General features: G+C 38.0%; 1 protein-coding gene across 1 annotated transcript in view; it reads left to right on the top strand.

The window, feature by feature from the left end:
* Window positions 1-16,798, top strand: part of mpped1 (metallophosphoesterase domain containing 1) — a 60,852-nt gene extending 44,054 nt beyond the window's left edge. Inside the window, exon 6 of the mRNA XM_077233831.1 lies at window positions 16,691-16,798. Within this exon, the coding sequence (XP_077089946.1) occupies window positions 16,691-16,743 (53 nt within the window). The 3' untranslated portion in view covers window positions 16,744-16,798. The remainder of the gene's footprint in view (window positions 1-16,690) is intronic.
* The last annotated feature ends 6,636 nt before the right edge of the window (window positions 16,799-23,434 follow it).

A 23,434-nucleotide genomic window follows, 5' to 3' on the forward strand; every position in this document is an offset into this window, starting at 1 on the left:
TTCACATATTGTGAGTGTTACAGGCGTGCTGAAGACAGAATATGAAGGAAAGCAGCAGACAGACCCTGGACATGTCAAGCCATCTGTTCTGAGAGTCTGAAATGAGATATTGATGTAACAGGTTTGATGCACGCTCAGGGAAAACTTATTGAATCAAATCTGAATGAGTGTATTTGACATTTACACTTTATTCTCACACTTATTCTCTGTTGCTCTTCCAAACATGTTCACGCATGTATATTTTAGATGCAATATATATTCCTTCGATGCCATAGGATTGGCCGATGCTATTGATTTGTTGAGTTGTTGGGGCTGGTGCCAGGTTTGAATTCCAGCAGGTGCTGCACATTGGTTTCCTTGACGACAAACTTCAAACTGTCTTACAAGTCTTATTCGGATTCTCTGTCCGTGAAGTGGAAAGCAGTGAAGGTGGTCTGCCAAAACTCATCACATCCTCCAACATGTAATCCATCATCAGATTAGCATGCAGAGAGATTGACAAAATGCATGACTCTAAATGTGTGTGTGTGTACATGTCTATGTTTCTGTGTGCATGTCTGTGTGTGTGTCTCTGTGAGTGTGTCTGTTTGTGTACGTGTGTGTGCTTGGTCTTTGTCTTTACCATCACCAGAAACACAGCTTCCAGTTGCACAGATGAACATTAATATGAATATTTGCGTGGAAGATGCATTTCTTTGCATATTTTTATATGCTCTGCATATCTCTAGCTCTATGTCAAGAATGTTACACTAAATTACATGGTGATTTTAAAAGGCTGATAAGTCCTGTTTTAAAAGATGAAAGAAATATTCATTTTAAATATATGAACTTGGAATGATCCAAAAATGATAAAAAAAAAATTTTTGCATTTAGATAATTGGTTAACTGATTTTGCTTCAGGACCAGATGTTACTTTGAACATCAAATACCAAAATTAGTATTTGCTATTGTACAAAAGTAAAGAATCTAATTGTCCGTCTGTCCATCCATCCATCCATGTTTTGTTTTGGTTTTCAGTGACGAGGGCATGTCAGAACAGACCCGAGTTTCATGTTTGGGTCATGACCTGCCGTTATAGTATTTTTGTTAATCGAAAGCTTAAAAAGCCTTTAATGAATTGCTCCAAGGATTTATGTTTGTAAGTCAGTACTGTAGCCCACGCACAGTAATGCCTACAGTGATTCCTGTGAATATATTATCTCTGAATATCTCACACATTACATTTAAAATAAAACCAATATTTACTTTGCGTATTGCCGTAATTTGTTTGTTTACAAAGCAAGAGCGGCAAATTTCAGGATGTACTTGTAAAGGGGAGTTCTGTTTGTGTTTGCCTTTCGAATACAACAGATAAAATAAAACTAATACTGCTGCCCACTTTACATTTAATTACCTTGCTTCACTTTTCCAATCTGGAAAACAAAAAAACAAGTGCTGTGAACATAGCGAACTTTTTGGCTGGCTTCCTTTTAATAGGGTTTTTAGAGGATACAAATTAAAACGATGTCCTGCTGCTTGCAGGCAGCCTCCAAAGAATATAATTAGCTGGAACATCGAGAAATCAAAATTATTCAGTGTTTCTGTTCTTTTGTTTGCTCTAATGAGATACGAAGAACATGTAAGCTATATTTGTGCAGCGAATTATTTCTCCAATGACTCATGAAGCAAGAAATGGGATGCTTTTCAGGAAGTGTGTGTGCGCTCTCTAGAGAGCCTTGCACATTATAGAGGCAAAATGAGTGCCCTGAATGTTGATATCAGGCTATTCACACCTGCGTAGCTCTGCGGGAGGTTTAGCCACCTCTGAATTCCAGTGCACAAGTTAGTCTTTGTCCCCCTTCATTACTGATCCTGCAGTTGACCTTATGTAAATGTTGGACGTGTACTTTCATCCAAACTGCATCTGACTGGGTGTTGTGCGCATTATGCAACTTTAACTTTGCACTTAGCTTTTTCTGTGGAAGTAGCATTGTTGTTGGATTTTTATCAGCATCTCTTTCCAATTTTGGCAAATGTGCAAAGTAGAAAAGATAGCTGGAAATGAAATAATACATTTACAGCAGTTTATGCTTCACATTCAAATAAGTGCCAATAGCGTTAAATGCTATATTTAGTGCGAATAGTGGCATATACTATTTGCACCTCAGTGTATTGTTGTATATTTTAAAACATGCAATGATAACATATTCGGTGCATATGATTATATTTGTTAAAATCATAAATGGTTGCTGCTTTATTCTATATCTCTATAAAGCCCTCCCTTACACCTACACCCTAACCGTCAAAATGCACTTTTGTAGATGGTTTGAACATTATATTTAAGATGCATTTTCTGTCTCAAAGGAATTCACCCAATATCCTGATGAGTTCCTCAACCTCAAGCTTGATATCCACTGCTTTTATGGAAAAGAGAACATTGAACATTGTTCAGTGTTCATGAACATCATGAACATTGTTCAAAATATCTGGTTTTGTTTTTGACGTAAGAAAAAAACATACGGTTTTGGATAGATGGCATTGATAAATTATGGCAAAAGTATCCATTAGCCACGCATTGTCTTGCGTTTATGATTTCCCTGAGACACCGCCTATAAAAGCTAATAACAGGCATGTCAAAATCCTGACATTTTCTGTGCGGTATTAGCACTTAAAAAGAAAAAAATTCTGCCAATAAATCCAAAACATACACTTTGCTTCACCTGTTTAAAGCTCCCATGATGCATCTCCCTGTGGTTGAGAGACACTTTCAGATGGTGATTGAGGACAAACCTCTCCAGAGGACTCCATTCACTCCACCCTTCATTTTTGTCACTGAGCTTTTCCATCTTGCCAAGTGAAGAAAACTCCCTGACACTTATTGGTGAGATAATGGAGATTATCGGAGATAATAAAGGAGATAATGGATAGATGTTTGACATATGATATTAAACTTAACTAGCCCAACAAGACGAACTCGGTCAACCAGCTTAATCAGAAAAAAAAAAATGTTGATTGACCAGCTTTCAAGCTCCTGCTTTATGCATGGCTTTGCTGATTTACCAACTTTACCAAACTGGCATGTGACCATATGATTTATATCGACAATAGTGACAATCGATTTGCGACTTTATTTTTCAGAAACACTTCTTTGTATCTCACAAAATTATTTTAAATCAAACAATGTGACCTTTATATGTGGCAGTGTTACTTTATTTTGAACTTTTCATGTGAATTTGTGCTGGGACACAAAAGCAATTTGGTGTAATTTTTTTTTTGAAAAAACAAAATTACTAGTAAATTTCACAAACAATTACAAAGAAACAGTAGGTAACACATTAAATCAAACAGGAAAGTATTTTTATAGTGTATATTTTTGGCTTTGACATCAAACAAACCCTATATGCAATATTTTAAGGAGAAAAATGATGCCAGAAAGAGGCTGACACCTAAATATCCCTGAGATCTCCAGGGTTTGCTCTGATGTTGCTCTGATAACCGCTTTGTCTGTGTCTATATGATGAATAAGGTAAAGCGCTCTGTCTTTAACTCATAACTATGCAGATCTCTCATGCACCACCGTTCACACACAGAGGCAGGAATATCAGGAATCGAAGCACGTCCCGGCGCCCTGCGCTCTCCTCCCCGGTGTTTGCATGCGGCTCTGTCTGACTCCAGACCTGCTGCCGAGGTTCATCATGATCTTCTGTAACACCAAACCGCTGTTTGATCTGCGGCTCACTGGCTTTATTATTAAGACAAGATACCAGACCCCCCCCCCCCCCCTCTCTTTACAGACCATAAAGACAGAAGGAGCGCCTGCCCGCTATTGAGCACCGTCTCTGAGAAAGGCAGTGCATGCTTTTTAAACATTTTTGATTATTTCATAAAAGCGAAGGAACATCAATCCGTTGAATAAATATTTGAGGTGCTTTGGAGAATGGGTTGTGGATTTCCGTTAGGATTTGTGCTTTTTAGTCAGTGAGATTAAAGATTACAGACAAATAGTTGTTGTAGATTTATCATTTTAGACTTTTTAGATGCTTTAATTTTCAGTGAAATGGCTTCTAGTCATGTTTTGCAAGAAATTTGACCTCTAAATGTCACTCATGTAAAAGAAGAAGGAACGTCTCACATTTTGGTTGTTTTTTTCTTGTTTGTGTGGCACAGAAATTTAATAAGATCTGTCACCTACTCCCATCAGATACTCACGTATCCACCTGAGAGTGGAAACAATCAAGGTCATTTTGACTTTGTCTTGTAACTGGTTTTGTATTTAACAATTGCACTTTATTCATAATTTAACAATTATGACTTTTATCTTAAAATGTGACCGCAATTTTTAAATTTACAGTTGTGTCCTCCTATCTCGTAATTTCTGCGACTTTATTTCTCAAAATTCCACATTTTTCTCACAGTGTGAGAACTTTTTCTATTTATTAATTTATTTAGATTTTTCCCCCTTAGACTTCTTATCTAAAGTCATTCAACTTTCTTGTAATTGTGACTTCTCACAATTGCTATTTTTTCCCCTATGATTTTTATTTTTTACATTGTGACTTTTTCAATACCTTTCATAATTGCAACTTTACCGAATGTTTTAGTTGAAGCTCTATCTAGGAGCTTTATAGATAAAGCTTAGGGTTTGGGTTAAGTTATTTTTAATTAAAATGTATTAAAAAAATGTATTTCACAATTACCTGTTTTACTCTGAGGCTCTATCTAAATCTATCGCTCCCATCCAAAGAAATGGAAAGGAGAGTCAAATAATGAGGTAAATTAAGATTATTCTACATGAATTTAGGTTTTATTATGGCACAAACTTGACTAAGATGCACTGAATTTATTAGGTGGCCTCAAACTTAAGGAGTGTTCACACAGACAGCAATTAAATTGAAAGTCACCGTTCTTTTGAATGATGGTGGATGTCATACTAAACTATATCTGTATCCGGTTATATATCAGGTGATGCCAGCTTTGATTGATAATGAATGTCTTTCAGTTTCTTTCTTTTAAATCGTTGGCCCATTACTTCACAAACAAAACGCCTTGTGAGGCACACACTCAAAAGGTGCATTAGAGTATGAGTTCAACTGTCCTCTAGAGGTTCATGAGGAAAAATGAATTTAACCACTGTAAAAAAAAAAAAAGTTGCTGCCTTAAATCTTTCAGTACAATCAATTTGGATATTTAAGTCATTTCAACTTAAATTACATTAAACTGACTTAAAAGAGTTGAATCTTGTTTAACTTGTTTAAAAGTAGAAAATTGCTTAAAAGTAGAAAAATCTTATTTTGATGAGTTAAAGCAATGTAAAAACATATGTCGTCATAAATTATTGATCATATAATTTTTTACAGTGTAGATAGTGTCTTCCACATAAACTCCTCAGCCGTCAAAGGTCCACGGTGTTCTCCACCTGTCACTGCGGGATGCGACACACGACTCCACAAACCACATAACACATTCACCCGCAGACGTCTCAGGTTCAGCAAGCGTGAATTCATATTTCAGCTTCTAATCAGCATTTAACTCCTCTAATTCTCCTCAGTTAGTTTCTCCTCCGTGTGTATATGAGTGCATGTTTGTGTTGCGCTACAGCCCACCTGGGATCTCACATCAGGGTTGAAGAGTCAGCGTGCTGCAGTAAAGGCAATGACCCAATTAACAACAAAGTCACATCACCGGGTGGCCAAACAAGCTGCTTCAGTGAGGAACAAAAGGAGGAGGAGAGCCGTCCCACTTCCGTTTGAGGGGGGATAAAACACCGTCCGTGCGCGTTTCCATGGTGAACACCCCCACACGCCGTGCGTTTTGCGTGTGCTACCTTTGCAGGCATTAGTCATAATTAACAAGGCTACTCGAGAGATTATTTTCTGGGCAAACATTTTAATTAAAATTGTTCCCTCTGTTGCGCGCATGCCATCTCTTCACTTAGTGCCAATTTCTACCCCTCTGTCCTCTAAAAGCAGGGACCGCGGCGAGGGGGGCCCCCAGATGGTGGCTAACAGCAGGGACAGGGTGATCGAGTGGGGTAAAAAAAGGGAAATGAATAAACAGTGTGTTTGTTCTAATGAGATTCTCTCCTGGCCCAAACAATCAACTCGATTGCCCTCGGACAACCACAAGTTCCTCAAAGCGGTCTGCCCCCTCCCTGGATAATGTTTGCGGAGTTGGAGTTGGAGTAAGCACCTGAAGGCATTGTGCTGAGATTTTAAAACAACTTGTTGTTGAGGAAAAGGAAAATAATTTGATGACATTTAAGGGGATAAATACTTGGAATAAAAAACAAGCCTGTTTAAGAGTGCACATGCACAAACAGACAATTATGATTGTTTAAACTTCATTCGCAAACAATTTTATTACATAATCTGACATATTTCTGGTGAAAACCGGAATATATAGGTTTATATATATTCCTATAAACCTAAATATATTTTTATTTAGAGTTGCTGGCACTGGTAAACCCTACATTATGGGGACAAAATGTCCCTTTACCCACCAATATCCGAAATCCTTTTCCTTGTGAGAGCATTTTTTGGTCCCCATGAGGAAAACCGCTTATAAATCATGCTAAGTGATGTTTTTTGAAAATTAAAAAAATTCTGTGATGGGTAAGTTTAGGGGTAGGGTTAGTTTAAGGATAAAATATACAATTTGTACAGTATAAAAATCATTATGTCTAAAACATGGTGTGTGTGTGTGTGTGTGTGTGTGTGTGTGTGTGTGTGTGTGTGTGTGTGTGTGTGTGTGTGTGTGTGTGTGTGTGTGTGTGTGCGTGCGTGCGTGCGTGCGTGCGTGCGTGCGTGCGTGCGTGCGTGCGTGCGTGCGTGCGTGCGTGTGTGTCTGGATGAGGACATTATCTGACTTCTCATCTTCGAGTCTTTCCTCTCTGATAGTCATGTTCAGGTTCATCTCGCTGCATTATATCAACTGTCACTCAAGCAAAAGCTCTGCCTTCTTTCTGCTCTTATCGCTGACATATCTTTCTATTCCACTGCTGATTTCCACTGCATAACCTCCTACTGTCTCAAATTCAGTTCAGTCTGAAGGTTTAGTCAGTTCAGGTCAGAATACTGCAAAGAGGGCATAATTAAGGGGGAAATGGGTCACATTTAGCAAGGGGAAAACACATATGCCGCTAGATGGATAAATCAATAAAAAAAGTTAACTTTTAAAAGAGAGCTCTTTCCTTATCTATTGTTGTTTATGTTTATGTGTGTGAAATAAAGCTACAGTATAAATCTGGAAAGGGTTTTTTGTTGTTATTGTTGTTGCTTTTTGGTGTTCAATGTAAAATCTGGATCCTTAAAACGACCCCAAATAAAAATTCTTTCATTGCTTACAATTTTTCAGTATAATGAAAGTTAATTTGAAGTCTGAGATACATTCTTTGTAATTACACAGGAAAGAATGACCAGGACATCGTTCAAAATGTCTCCTTTCGTCTTCTACGGAAGAACAAAAGTCATAAGGGTTTAGAATAACATGAGTGTGAGTAAATGATGACAGAATTGCTGTGTAAACCATCCCTTAAGTGCCTGATTATAGACTTTAATGCAATCACAAGCACTGTTTTTCTGTAGCTTTTCTCTTACACAAGATATTGTTTTGCATTAAATCTCAGTATTTGAGCTAAAGGATTTCGAAATGTGATTGGCACAGCATCATTTTTACAAGTGGGATAGGGTGTGAAGCTGGCTGCCTGGGTTTACTGTATGTGTGCTAAATGCAGACTAATAAGGGACCTGGCTGAGTGAAAGCTGAAAGCAATTAGACGCTGTAGAAATGAACCTGTCACTGCGTATGCCCATGAGTCTCATCAAAATCTTGATGAGGAAATTTGACTGCCAGGCACAAAGTTTAGAGGAAAAAGTCCTTGATGGAAAGAAGGGTTTTTCTGTCACTTCCCATTTTCTGTCATAATCACCCTGGTGCCTGATCTCTGATTGGTTACAATCCAGTTGAGATCGTGTCCTAATGCCTGGACCCGCAGAACCGCAGTGTAAGAGCTGTTGGATTCATTAACCTAAATCCTCACATTTCCCACTCCATCTCTATCTCTTTCCGCCGCTGTTCTCGTTAAACAGCGATTCCTGATTCTCCTCAGCAGCTCGAGCTGAAGGACGTGTCCATATTTGTTCTAGGTGAGCAGGCAGAGAGCCCCGGTCACTGCCTTTAGGTTAGCTTCAATCTGCAAAGTTAAAAAGCCTCATGGGTGGGAGCTCGTGAAACTGCCTCGGGCCTGCTGAACTTCTGCACCCTTACCATCCCTTTCATCTCACAAATATATGCCGCAATTGATGTGTACGCCTTGATCTTACTGCGTGGAGTCTGCTCCCTAAAGCGTGGACGAGCAGGGATAATCACAGTCATGAGTACAACTCTATCATACCCCTTTTCCACCAAAGCATTTTGAGAGCCGGTTCGGAGCCGGTGCCTACTCGCGAACCGGTTCTTTGTGTTTCGACAGCCAAAGAACCGGTTCTCGGCCAGGAAAACTGGTTCCAAAGCGGCACCAACTCTTTGCTGGACTAGAACCAGAGAACCGTTCTTTTACCACCGTGTCATGCTTACGGCGGGGCTGGAGGCGGGTTTAGATGTGTCCTAAACATATTTTATGACCGCAAAGCCAGGAGAAACATTTGCAGAAACACGATGTAGTCCACCATTGTAATTATTATGCTTGAAGTTGGCGCAAGCGTTTCTAGCTTTTTTTAAATTTTATTTTTTTATTGAAAACATTATGTAAGCAAAGAAGAAAACAGTCAAAATATAGAACAAATAAACGGAAAGAAAAAAAGACACAAGACAGAGGTACATAACTAATCAGAAATGATTACATATCAAAGGAAAAGATTAAAAGACTTACTTATTTCAATTGTTTTTAAAGCCTTCATGGAACACAAGTTAGAGATAATCCCAAAATAATGTACTTGCTAGCGTTTCTGTATGGCGACGTACACAGTGACGTAACGACGTCGTTCGCTGGGCGCTCTAGTCAGTGGGAAAACAAACCGGTTCTGAGAAGGTTCGCAAGTTGAACCAACTCCGAACTAACTTTGAACCAGCACCAGTTCCGAACCCGTTCTTTTTTGGTGGAAAAGGGGTATCAGAGAAATACTTGCTAGTGTGGAGAGGATACAGGGAAGATACGCAGGTGGTTAACTGAACGTTTTTGAAAGAGTTGTTTAGATGTGTTTTCTAATGATTGTGTGCCAGCAGTAATTCATCTAAAAGATCATCTAAAGGAGAAGAGCATTATAAGTGACTATATATACAGACGCACAGATTTTTGTTATTTTAAAAGACCTTATTGGTGTATGGATCACAGTGGTAAATTGATACTAACTCAAATATATTTCAAATTCCAATTAATTCCACTAGAACTTCAGTTCGATCAATATCATGATCCTCTTGCAAGTGACCAAAATATATATTTTGCTGCATAAATTATGTATTTTATATGTTTTTAATATGTGTTAAATAAAAAGATTATATTAAACATTTGTAGTTAACATCTTAAGTTGCCCTGTTACATTTTTCTATACTTTTTTACCTTTCGTCCACACTAAGATGGTGTTTTTGTCCTGCAAATTGTTGACGCTCTCCAAGCAAATACATTTGAAGATGCCGTTTTTGCATTGTAGTGTGGGAAATGAAAACAGGTATTTGAAAACTGACGCATGTTTGTAGTCATGTGATGTGACACATATTGTACCAATAGATCTCTATGTTTATGCGCTATTCACTTTCACAATGTTGCTTAACATACATGCTACTTTGTAAAATCTACATATTACATTCCTACAAAGATGACAGAAAATGTACTCTCAGATGCTATCCTGCGGCAAAACATGAGGGCAATTGCGCATTAAACCAGACATGGAGTGGCGATTGTACAGATATTTAGCTAAAAAAGAGATTGTGCTAGAATAATAGCATCTGGTCTCTAGTCTGTTCTCTCTGTATCATCTCAGTGCGCTTTTATGTTTTACAGATGTGCAGTAAGATCATTTAAAGATCTTCTGACGTTTCAGAAACTTTTGAGATTCGCTCAAAAATACTAGTGTGGATAGAGAACGTTTTGAAATGAAAACGCAATTTTCAAATGTATCCAGATTAATGTCGAGGTACTGTAGCCTCAGATTTTTTCTGTAGCCCTCCAGAGGTCATCAGTTTAAAAAAAAAACTCTATTGAATGGTTCTAAAACAAGTAAATAATGTGACGTCAACCATTCATTCTTAGTGAATTCCCTCAGATAATGACTGCGAGGGATGTGCATTAGCTAGGCACCTGCAGTTGGACTGTGAAACCTGGCAGATTTTTAGCAGAGGGAAAGGAGACAGTCATAATGCCTCGTGCAAATGGACCTCCCTCACCATCCCTCAGGTCCTGGCACGAGAACGGAAAGAGGAACAGCTACTATATATACCCCACTGACTCCTGGGTAATCACATCCTGCTATCGCCCAAAGAACTTCTGCTTTAATTGAACTCTTATTAGGTCCGCTGCCAAATCAAGCTCTGAAAACGAGAGTCTCCTCCCAGATGTGCTTTCAGTTGTCACAAGCCAACCAAACTTCTGGTTAGCTGCTAAGAGGAGAAAAAATTAGGGCTCGTTCGTTCTCAGATCGTGCGATCGAATGACTGCGTTATCACTCTGCGCAGACATTGCCCGAGGAAGATCATCATCTTTTATCAACTTGTCTGTCTTTTGTTTTCACTATGCCTTTTTGAATACACATTTCTGTAATTAGTAGCACAGCAGCATGGAAAGGGGTGAAAAAACTTTTCATATCCTTCAAGCAGGACAGTTACAGCTGCATTAAGGGATCATTGGCAGTAGAAACAGCAGTTGGTTTAGAAAAAAGATGAAATGAAGGGGAATTTATTTATATATATATATATATATATATATATATATATATATATATATATATAGCTCACAAGGCTTAAACTTCCTGAATTAGTAGCTAATTAGAAGTGTGTAAAAATCACAAAGGAGAAAGGAACGGATATCTTGAACAATTAATGAGCTGAAAGATAGAGACCTCATCTCATTTCTATTCATCTATCTTATTTTATCCCCTCGTCGTTCCCGTTGCATGTGTTCCCTTTAGCTTTCTCCCTCTCTCTTGTTCTCTCTCGGCAGAGCCAGCTTTCCATTAAGCATTCGTCCGCTTTATTTTGAGCTTGGCGTCCTGCCATACTTACAGCATGTGTGTGTGTGTGAATGGCTAGAGGACCACCAGACCTCAAAACATTTTCATGAGTGTTATCGCCAGTGTCACCATGTGCCAATTAGACGTCCATAATTAAACAGGAACAAGGGTACAGGGCATCTGTGACAAAATGTGTGTATTTGCAGCTTACGCAACCTCTAAAAGATCTTCACTTTCTTTTTCCTTGTCTTTTCTCTTCTAAAATCCACCAGGGCTTTTTAATTTTTTTTTTCTTTTTTTTTTGTCTACGAGCATCAAAGACACAAAAGAAATGGCTTGTTGTGTTGTCTGTTAACACCGAGTCCCACAATGCAACAGAGAGTTGAAGAAAAACTACATAACCTCTGCTGTCGCAATAAATTATACAGGCAATGATGCTCGGCTGATCAGTCTGTTTGTTGTGTGATGCGTTATGTTTTGTGTTATGTTTTGTTACGTTTTATGACGGCCAATCGGTCTACTTGTTGAAGTGTTTGTTATGTTATATGTTTTTATGTGTTATGTCATGTTACGCTTTATGTTATTTTTTATAGTATGTTATGTTTTAGGTTATGCTTTATGGTATGGTATGTTGTGTTATGTTATGTATTATGTGCTGTTGTGTTAAGTTGTTTTATGACGGTTGATTGGTCAGTTAAAGTGTTTATGTTATATTATACCACGGGCTGTTTAATTACTCGATTCTGATTGGCTGGAAGGTGTGCAGTAAAACCGTTTAATGCACAGGTAGTTCCAGTCAGTTTGATTACAGTTCGAAATTAATCTGCTACTATAATCATTGGTAACCATAGTAACAGTTACTCTTGCAAACAGAGCGAGAGACACATATGAAAACGTTTATTTAGGTAGGCTAAATGGATGATTTTTATGTTTAATTTTTATGGTGAATATGGCAATTTTGAGAAATGGGCCCCGGCACAAGACGAAATAGAAGACTTGGAGAAGACGTTGAATGACAAAAAGCGGCACAAAGAATTAACACCGACAGAGCTAGATAAGATTGAAGACGACAAAGATGAGGTCAATACGAAAAAGACAACTAAATGGGCAGTTAACACTCTCAGTGACTTTTTGCGCCAAAGACAGAAAAATTGTGATTTCGAGACCTACTCTGCTTCTCTTTTAAATGAGACATTGCAGGAGTTGTATGCCTCTGTTCAGTCTACCGCTGGATGCAAATAGTGTTGCAAGTTTGATGCGTCTCAGAGCAGGTATAGGCTAAACCGTCACATTACAAAATACAACATTATAAGTGATAAAGACTTCAAGTCAAGCAATGCCATATTTAAATCAGTTTTAAAGCGCTACAGGAAAAATGGAAAAGACACCAGCGTTCATCATCCGCGTATTACTGAGTCTGACGTGGAGAAAATTAGAAATGCACCTGCACTCTCCCCTTTCACACCCACAGGACTTTTGAAAAGTTTGGTTTGACATACAGCTGTGTTTTGCACGGAGGGGAAGAGAAGGAAACCGTAACCTATCAAAAGAATCTTTCGTTCTCCGGCAAGACGAGAATGGGAAAGAGTAGGCCTACCCTGGCGCATAACCCAGAGACAAAAAAACACAAGGATCCCACCGCATCGGATAGGGAAAATTTACGAGGATTTATGTTTGCGAGCCCCGGTGACCCACTTTGTCCCGTGGACTGCTTTAAAAAATATCTGTCAAAGTGTCCAGAAAATGCCGGAGCGTTCTATTTGCATCCGAGACGCATCCCTCTATGCAAACTTGAGAGCACCGAAATGTGGTTCACCAGGGAGCCGATGGGGCTCAACTACCTTGGCAATTGGGACTCTTTCAGTTCTTTGTCTCTCTCTTTTAATAATGAATTTAAATATATGTGATAATACATTCAAATAAAAGCAATCCGATGGCTCTACTTTATTTAAAGCGGACGGAGTGCTAGAACTAACGAGCCGTAACTTAAGAAAATAACCGTCATTTTTACACGTCTTTTAGAAAATTACACTGTAAACATCAGTTAGAGCTTTAACTTATTTTTAACTTGGCAAATAACCGTGGTATAAGCGGGATATACCTCCGCTTCGCGTCGGGTGGTTCTTCACTTCTACGTCGTGCATTAAAATCCTTTAATGCATGGCTAGCCGTGGATTATCCCTTACTTATGTTGTGTTATGTTTTATGTTAGTTGCTATGTTGTGTTATTAACTTATGTTATCTTGTATTTTTTCTTATGCTGTTATTATATATTTTTTTTCTTAAGATGTTGTTATTGTTTTATCTTATATGTTTTATGTTATGTTACAGGAGATGAATGGAAGTCAGCGTTCTTTTAAGCATATTGCCACTTGTACTCTAATATGCTTTTTACACTATGCATAACCCTTTTAACCAATATGAAGCAATATTTCACACTTTTCCATGGGAAAATATGAAAAGTTTGAAACCTAAACAGATTTAAGTCTGGGTTAAAAATGACCTTTGGGTAAAAGTCAACATGAAACTGCGTTCACAACCAATTTTACTTCTAAATTTCCTGAGTGAAACAGAATATTTAGTGAGAGAGCGGGAAAAGGGGCGGGGCTTGATGTTGACTCTTGATTTGATTGGATAGTGAAAAGACTTTTTATGAAAGGGAGATTTTGTCAAATTTTATTTTGACTTTTAACTTGTGTTAAAAGCCCATATGAGGTGGGAAATCAGAGAATGAAAAAGAGGGGACTACAGTGAGTGTTTGACAATATTGGTATCAAGCAACTATAATGTGCTTTGGTCACCGTGATTTTGCCAAGTAAGACATGGTCCTGGATCAACATATTTTGTTGATCCTGGATTAACATTCCTGTCCCAAAATGTAGTCCTTACCCAATCCCTACCCCTAAACCTAACCCTACCCATAACTTTTCTCTAAAATCAGAGGGTAATGATAGGTGAATGACACTGATGTTTAAGTACTTCACCTTGGTTCTAGGCCTAAACTTGACACAAACTGTAAACTTGTCCCTCAAATCTGATTGGTTAATTGGAAAGTTGATCCAGGATCAACAACGATGTTGATCCAGGAACATGTGGTACTTGGGGAAATCACGTTCATCAATGTGCTTTGCTGACATTACTCTGTCTCTGAGGTGGAGAACTGCAGTCCTCATAGAATATTAATAATTGACGCCAGCGTAGAGGAGGAAGCATCTGTGACAAAGTGCTTTATCACTTGAGTGTGTGTATGTGTTTAAGCACATCAGTCATTAGCCTGAACAGCTGTTCTAAGCATCACACCACTCCTTCTAACAATAATCACCACATATACTGGAAAGCAAGGCTTGACATTAACACCCGTCAGCTCACCAATACGGGTGATTTCAGCAGTGACGTGTCACAGTCACTCCTACTAGACACTTTGGCAATTTTATATATAATATATAGGTCTTTTAAAAAGTCATCGGAAACAATAAACTTAGTGCAATGAACTGTTGTCAAAAATATCTGATACGCTTTCAATATTCATTTTCTGCAGAATAAATACATGATTTCAGCTGAGCTTTCTCTCTCTCTCTCATCTCTCCAACAGCAAGTTGACATACAAACACACCTCTCCTCACTCACTTGTTTCATTTGCTCTGGATGAATATTACAGGTGTTACAGGGCATGAATTTCAGCATGGGATTGCACCTATTGCGCATAATTTTACAAATTCTCACACCCAAAGTTTGCGCACATAAAGCCTCTCTGTATTAAATTGAGTTCTTTTTCGCTGCTTATTGTGTTTAAACAGTCAAATACACAAAATAATGTCAAAAGGCCAGTCTTGGCGAGTATTCACGTAAACACAGTCAGTTTTATTTTAAGGGGACATAAACAGTTGAGAAAGAAAATGCATGTGTAACAGTAATGAATCGGTGTGTCAGGTCTTAAAGTGACAGCAGCCTAATATACCTGCTGCCAAATTGTAATATGATATTAAAAATATCTATATTGCAATTTTTCCACATGGTATCGATGTCAAAATTGTGGCTAGTGAAAATGCTGAGTAGCTGGTAACTTTGGAAAACCACTAGCCACAGTGGCTGGTGATGGGGAAAAGATCTGTTGTGGTTTGAATTCTTTGGGATTTTTTGGTAATCACAAAGCTTACTTTGTGCACATTGACTTTGGAGATAAAAAAATTACTACAATATAATGTAATATAATATAACATCATTTAATCTGTAATAAAATTTTATAAAATAAAATTGTATTTTATATTATGATTTTTATATATAAAAATGTATATAACTATAGCTTTATATTAATACAATGGAAATCTACTGAATGTCTTTATAAAGTTATCTAGGTAAACGTATAAATGCAAATGTCTGTTTTATTGCTCATACTGCAAATGTGATGGTGGTGGAGAGGAAGAAGGTGTTACAGATACACAAACTCTGAAAAAGAGGGAGGAGGCTGTTTGGAAAGAAACGAAAAAGAACAAAGAAAGAGAATGAACAAGGGGTTCAAAGAGGGATTGGGAAAAAATAATGCAAAATGGATAAACAGAGACAGAACGAGTTGAAGGTGGTAAAACGGAGAATGAGAGAGTGTCTCTGTAGGTCTAATTTGCCTACTTTGATTTAATTTAGTAAATTTCTCAATTTCATTATGCGGCAAACAAACAACCTACTTAATATCGGGAACATGAACAAAGAAAAAAAAGAAGTAATGCATTATTTTAAACCACCTACGCTTCCTGGCTCGCTCTGCCTGATGCAGATTAATGCATTTAGCCCTCGAATAAAAATAACCGAGACACAAAAATGCTATTTGATAATCGAGTCACGCTCTTTTTTTTTATTATTCTAAATTAATTTGTAATTTGCAGGAAATGATTTTCCCAACTGTACAATTGAACTTGTTCCATGGAGATTAAACGGTGGTTCAAAGTGAGGTTGTATTGTCACATAAAATCATAATTATATGTTTATAAACTGTTGTTGGGCCAGAAATAGGTCAGAGGTCAGCATATTTGACTAGTAACAGTCAGTATGAAGTAGATTTAAAAAAAAAATATCTCCAATGTCTTTTTGAATTTGATATTGATCATAAAACGGTGGATCCAGTTTTTCTTAAAGCTGCAGTTTTTTTCTCATTAAATGTTTTGAATAGTACATTTGATCAGTAATAAGACATGAGATGAAGACTCCAGCCATGACACTAGCCTAAAAAAAGGGCTAGTGGGGGCTGACATGATGAGATCATGTGACCATCTAAATATATTTTATCTTATAACCCCTTTATTATTGGACACTTGCTCTGCAAATAGTGCTTTTCTGTAATGTCCTTTGTCTTTGCCTGATGCTGCATCCACTTCACTATAGATGTCTGTTGGACGACTGAGTGCACATTTAACTTCCTAACTGACTTCTTTTTTAAAAGCATGTCTTGATTTAAAGCTGTGTATATTGTGCGATCCTAGAGCGGAAGTAAAAAGGAAGTCAGGACTCGGGGTAACACTAAAAGTAGCCTCACATGGGAATTCTTGTTTTTGCAGGGTCGCTCCTGGGACGGGACTTTCAACCTCAAAACACAAATGCTGCACAGTAAGCAAAGCATGCCACACGCAAGCAGACACCTATTTCAGTCAAGCATAATCAAAGCACAGTCTCCTATGAAGCGCCCTACATCCTGAAAATGCTCTAATCCACCGCACAAAGTCCCTGAAGAGTCAGTCAGAGTGGGTCTTATAATAGAGCGCATTTTTCATTAACACGTATCCACTGCTTGTGTGTGCGTGCGTGCGTGCGGTGTGTGCGTGCGTGTGCGAGTGCGTGTGTGTGTGTGTGTGGCTAATGGAGCCCGGGCTGGGCTCTTAACACTAGCGCATTCACAGAGGACTTCGGCAGATGGCAGTTCTGGCACTGACTGAAGCCTCTCTCCCATTCAGTGATGCACCAGGACTGACAAGACAATGCATTAACACTCATTTTACTCTAGTATGATGCTTCTCTGCTGGGTTTGCTTCGGGACTCAGATTGGACATCAAGTGACAAGCTGAAAAATGGGTCTAAAATTATCTGACAAAAGTAAACAAAATCATCCTTAAATAACACATTTGAATTTTTCAATTTTGCGCAAACCGCTCAAACCGTGTTTTTTCTTGGTGCAAGTGAGCCTGCTTTGTATTTTGGATCCTTTTCTTTACCATGTGAAGTCTTGATCATTCTCAAGGATGCTGACATCATGCATCCTGTCTATATTGGCATCTTCAAGGTTTTTGCAATTCATGCATTCCCTGGGAATCGAACCCATGACTTTGGCATTGTTAGCTCTACTGTTTGAGCTACTGGAATAATTTGTGCCAAACTTGCACGACCTATGACCTCAACAACAAAAGATTTACATTTATGCATTTGGCATAATTTTTTTTATCAGTTTTATCAATTCATGCATTCCCTGGGAATCAAACCTATGACTTTGGCATTGTTAGCTCTACTGTTTGAGCTACGGGAATAATTTGTGAAAAAAAACCTACTTGCAAGACATATGACCTCAACAGCAAAAAATTTACATTTATGCATTTGACATACTTTTTTAGTTTGATCAGTTCATGCATTCCCTGAAACCGAACCCATGACCTTGCCGTTTAAAGCCGGCTAATGAGAAGCGTTTTCTCATCTTATTTATGTTTCTGTCTGAACTATGCATGTCTATATTGTTAGTTGCATTTTATTCATTTATTTTGCATTGCTTTTCCCTTCTGTCCACTGCCCAAAACTGATTTTGTGGTTGCAATCCACTGAATGAGATCCACAGTCGAAGTGCCTTTACCTCGAACACTTATACACCCTTTTTCTCTCCGTCTACCATAAACTCTCTTGCTCCCTCTCTTTTTCTTCCACCGTCCGCCCGCGATTATTCGCATACGTGTTCTTTTCTCATCTATAGCAATGACTTGCATGTTAAATAATTGATCAGTGGAGAAGTGCGCCCAGCTCTTAATCTTTATAGAGTACCCGACAGCATGAGAGAGAGAGAGCTATAAAAATCAAAGAAATAATAATAAAGGCTGAAACAAGACGCCAATGGCATGTCATTCCCCGAAGCGCAAAGCGACTCCAATAAGGCGCATCAAAATGTCAGGAGCACAGCAGCTGTTAACGTTAGCGACGAGGATATGGGCCCGTAAAGTAAACTTTCCCCAACTTCTCCGAGACGAGGGAGGAGGGCTGATATTATGGAGGACATCAGTATGGAGAGGCAGACTGAAGCGAGCAGTCAAACTGTCAGATGGAGGCGGCCAGACGGAACAAAGACGTACAGAAAGACAATTATGACCGTGCAGCAGAATCACACAAACACACACTTGAAGTGACACTGATGCGCACCGCTTAAACACACACACTCTCTTCTTGCACTTACATTTTGCCTAGTGCAGAAATTATTGCACACCTAACCTGCATAATTGGAAATATTTCTTCTCTGTCTTTGACACCTTAAGGGGGAGCAAGTATGTTCTGCTATATGGTTTAGGCCAGTTGTAATTTATTGGAAGGAAAAGTCATCCTCGAAAAGGAAAGCGTGTGTATGTGCGTGTGCATGTGTTCAGCATAAGTGGGGGACTTATAACCAGTCCAGATTGTTCTTAAATGAACAATTAACGTGGTAATCTTCATTCCGTCTGCCACGGTATTCTTAAGATCAGTTTAAGGAGAAAAAAATTAATTGTTTATCTTGTAGGGCCAATTCAAGTAAAGGACAATTTTTATAGTCTACTTAATCTATTGTCTGTTTAATTTGCCTACTGGTAAAGTGGTTTTATATTCTGCAGGCTGTAAATAATATATGGCAATGTTTGGAATAATATTTTTATATATATAAAAAGCTGGATATTTTTTTATGAAAAACCTAATTTTATTAATTCTCATCCTTTCAAAGTAATAACAGTCAGGATAAAACTGTGTGCTATAAATTCAGTACACAATTTTATAGTAATATTTAAGAATAATGACAACAATAATTGAACAATAATGTCAACACTGTTTTTTTTACTTGTTTTTTTTTACCTTATTGTAAAGTTTTACGCATTGCTTTCCAATGTCAACAAATGTTCTCTCACGTGTTAGTCAACTCTTTTCGATCCAGATCTACATGTACCAGGCCATGTGCTCTTGTCTCATTTAATGCGTACTGTAAATGTGAACAGATACATGATTTATTATTATCAGATATAAGCGAGTTGATTAAGGTGAGTGGGTTGGTTCATGTGGGTTTCTAGCTGAGCCATCAGTTGTGAATGATGATTTATGCTATATATTGTATTATATATTAAATATTTAGACTTGTTTTTTCTAAGCAGCAACTTTGTCAGCCGATATTACAAGGGTTCTATTGAGTTTTATTGTCATGTTTGGGTATGTAAAATTTGGTGTGTTTCTATTTTTTTTTCTTAGGGAATGAATGGAGCAATTATGCATGTGTGTGTAGGTGTGTTAGTAGCCCCATTTTAATATAACCGGAAAAAAGACAATTCATCAACAAAAAGAAGTGTGTGTGTGTGTGTGTGTGTGTGTGTGTGTGTGTGTGTGTGTGTGTGTGTGTGTGTGTGTGTGTGTGTGTGTGTGTTGTGTGTGTGTGTGTGTGTGTGTGTGTGTGTGTGTGTGTGTGTGTGTGTGTGTGTGTGTGTGTGTGTGTGTGTGTGTGTGTGTGTGTGTTGGTAGGATTGGTGATGGTCTCTAGGGGGACAGGAAGTAGACAGTTGTGTATTAAGTAAGCTTTTACGTCATTATTGAACTCTTGATTCTGATTGGCTGACACATGGTATTGATTAATATATCTGCTCAGAAGTGAAGTATTTCCAGGTCCATTGACCGTGTTACACTTATAAACAATAACACCATATTCTTTAAGAATTGTTATAAAAGAAATTTGAGCTGTTTTTTCAGTGCTCTTTGTTGACATAAGGACATCATTTTACACAAAAGAGCCTGTTATGAATGAAAACCTGAAAGAAATATTTTATTTAGATTTGAAATAGTCATTACTCACACAGAGTTCACCAAACAGCATTATGCATTATTTTATATTAGTTCCAGGGGAAAAAAATCTATTTAAATTTTTCATTACACATTATGAAGTCAAATAGTTATTACACTTTTGTGTACACAATGATAGCTGGAATTTTTGATATTGTAACTCCCTGAAGACTATGAACATAAGAACTTTTGCTAGAAATTGCAAACAGTGTAAAACAGCTATTTATATTTTCCATTGCACATTGTTACATCAAATAGTTCATTATATTATATACAACCCATCTTAACTTAAGACTATCAGTAGTCACAATTTCAACCTCATTTTACCTTATCCACCTAGAATGTGGTGTCTTTATTATATCAGCAGAATTCACAAAATAACAGTGTTCAAAATATCAAAGAAAAGTTTGCAATATACAGCAAGTGACAGTTCCATCCCAGGCCATCCTTCCTATTGAGCTCTGTAAATACAGTGCAGTTTTTTATGAGAACAATATTGCAGCAACCAGCATTCTGACAGTCATAACTCAACTGTGTTTGATGAGTGAAGCGAGAGATGTGGAGAGAGCAGAAGTGGGCAGCCAGGGGCGCTTGTACAGACTGACACAGCAAACAGAATATCACATCTCTCTCTCTCTCTCTCTCTCTCTCTCTCTCTCTCTCTCTCTCTCTCTCTCTCTCTCTCTCTCTCTCTCTCTCTCACGCACACACACTCACTCACTCTCTCTTTCTCTCTCTCACCCTCTCACACATACTCATTCACTCACACTCTTTCTCTCTCTCTTTCTCACTCACGCTCTCTGACTCGCTCTCTGACTCTCTCTCTCTCTCTCTCTCTCTCTCTCTCTCTCTCTCTCTCTCTCTTACACACACACACACACACACACACACACCAGACCCGTCGCTATGGGCCCGCCTCAAAAAATGCTTGTGCCCCCCCACTTGAGGCACAGATAATTTACTTTTAATTTAATTTTAATATTATCATAGTCACACACACACACACACACACACACACACACACACACACACACACACACACACACACACACACACACACACACACACACACACACACACACACAAACACACAAACACACACACACACACACACACACACACTCACTCACTCACTCACTCACTTCCTTAGTTGCACTTTCAGCTGTATTTGAACTTGTAGAAAAGTCTGTAAAGCATCTCCTTCAGGAAAAAAAGCAATAAACTGCAATAAATCCCAGTTTTACTAACTTTCTCTCCCAGAGGACAACGTTTTTTAAATAACCTTATCTGTTGTTGTTTTTTTGTTTTTTTTTAGTAGATGTCGATATTAAAATGTCATTCCTGCTACCATGATTTTGTAAAATATCTACTTAAAAATTGAAAATTAAAAAGGAGATACAATAAATAATTTTTTAAGACAATTTTTCCTTTCACCATCTTGAGCAAGTCAAATTAACTGTGAAACTGTCATCAATGTTACCTTTTGAATGCATAATTATATCCCAATAAATATGTGAATGTGTGTTTAATTTAGCTTGAGACGGCACAATGCCGATTATTAATTACGTGTTGAAAATCTTACCAAAAAAAGAATTCAACAACAAGCAACAACCTTATCAAGCTAGAAAACGGGACACCTGTTTCATAGAATGCCCCAAAGGATAAAAGATCAATTTAAAAAAAAAAAATGTTTCGGCAATATTTCTGCCTTTAGACTGCATTGCCCCCTAGTGGCTTTGACAGTGTGTGACTTTTGATCACTAATTATTAGTCACTAATGGATGAGCACGGTGGTCTTTTACAAATAAATGCTGTGGGATTTATTAATATATTTTAAGATGGATAATGGAGCCTTCTTTATATCCTTTGTATGCATCTGGCATGTATGAGAAGATGATGTTTGAGCAATTATACATTTCAAAGTCTTCAGGGGGTTCATTATTCACCATACGAAGGACATTTAAAGATTGTTTTTAAAAGATCAATGCAGTGATAGGGGATGGAGGGAATTATGAATTACGGACCCAGAAATGTAACCGTAAAAATGGTTTTTAATGCATTAAGGGTAAGTTTGTAACTTTTGTCTCTTGTAAAGTTAAAGGGAGTTCACCCTCAAATGATTATTTGTTCATTTGTGGGCAAACTATTCCTTTAATAACACTATTCCATGAGACCATGCAATGGTGTAACATTAAAATACAAATTTGCAGTGCTCACACTGCTTTCTTTTTAATACCTGATTGGCGATTAAAGGACACATGTATATCAGAGGCACAGATTTGTTGCCATAGGAACTTAACTTGTCCTGTGGTGCCATCTGTGATTGTTCAGAAACCTCTTTGTACTCAGCATGCTTCAGTTTCCAACTGTTGTTAATCCAGCATCTTGGATTTAAGCCGCTGTGTTAGCCGTCTTTTTAATACCGATACGTTGTACGCTCTTGGCAAGAAAAAAAGCAGAAACAAACAGTAGGCAAACTGAACTTCAAGGCCCGAAGATGTCACTTTATTAATAAACCAGCAAGCAAGACTGAAAAATAAACAATGTGTTGAGTTACATAAAACAGCATAGCAGGACTAAACCTGTGCAGAATGAGCAGTACATGTTGATAGTAGCCAGTGAGTTTCTGATGAGTCCCACATGAGGGGAATAAGCAAACCAGAGACAATAAGCACTGGAAAGGTTGTATGATATGTGAGCGTGAAGAAAGAGAAAATGGTGTAGAGGAATAAATTCAGTGACTGTGATGACGCAGCTTCTGGATTGGATGTGATGTTTCAGAGCTTTATGACATCACAGCCTCTCTCCTGTCTGTTCTCTTCCTGAAGTGATTGGCTAAATTCGGAATAGAATACTACTCCTACTATTTACTATATGAGGAGAAATTGTAAAAGTACTATGCTAGTTTGCAATTTCTAATTCAGCCATGTGCTATTTCCTAAATATCATACTAGTATACTACTCTTACTATTTCTGTAGTACAGTACAGTGTGTGTGAGAAAGTCTCACTAATGACACTGATTTGTGACATGGATGTATAAGTGTCTCTTCCCGATCGCGGGGACTCTTATTTTGGCGGAACGCAGCTCATTCGGTGGATTGCTTCAGAGCACAGTGCGCGTGCGATCCAGTCTGGCATCAGCCGTCATCTTCAGTGAGAACGAGCCGTAAAATTCCCTTACTGAATGCCGTTAAAGGATCGTCGTTATGTTCCTTTGAGTGTTAAAGTTGTGTGCGTCCAGAGAGAAAACCACACACATATA

Source organism: Siphateles boraxobius, unplaced genomic scaffold (genome assembly GCF_051911475.1).
Source record: "Siphateles boraxobius isolate OS27281-9 unplaced genomic scaffold, OSU_SipBor_1 19, whole genome shotgun sequence".
Taxonomy (NCBI): Eukaryota; Metazoa; Chordata; class Actinopteri; order Cypriniformes; family Leuciscidae; genus Siphateles; species Siphateles boraxobius.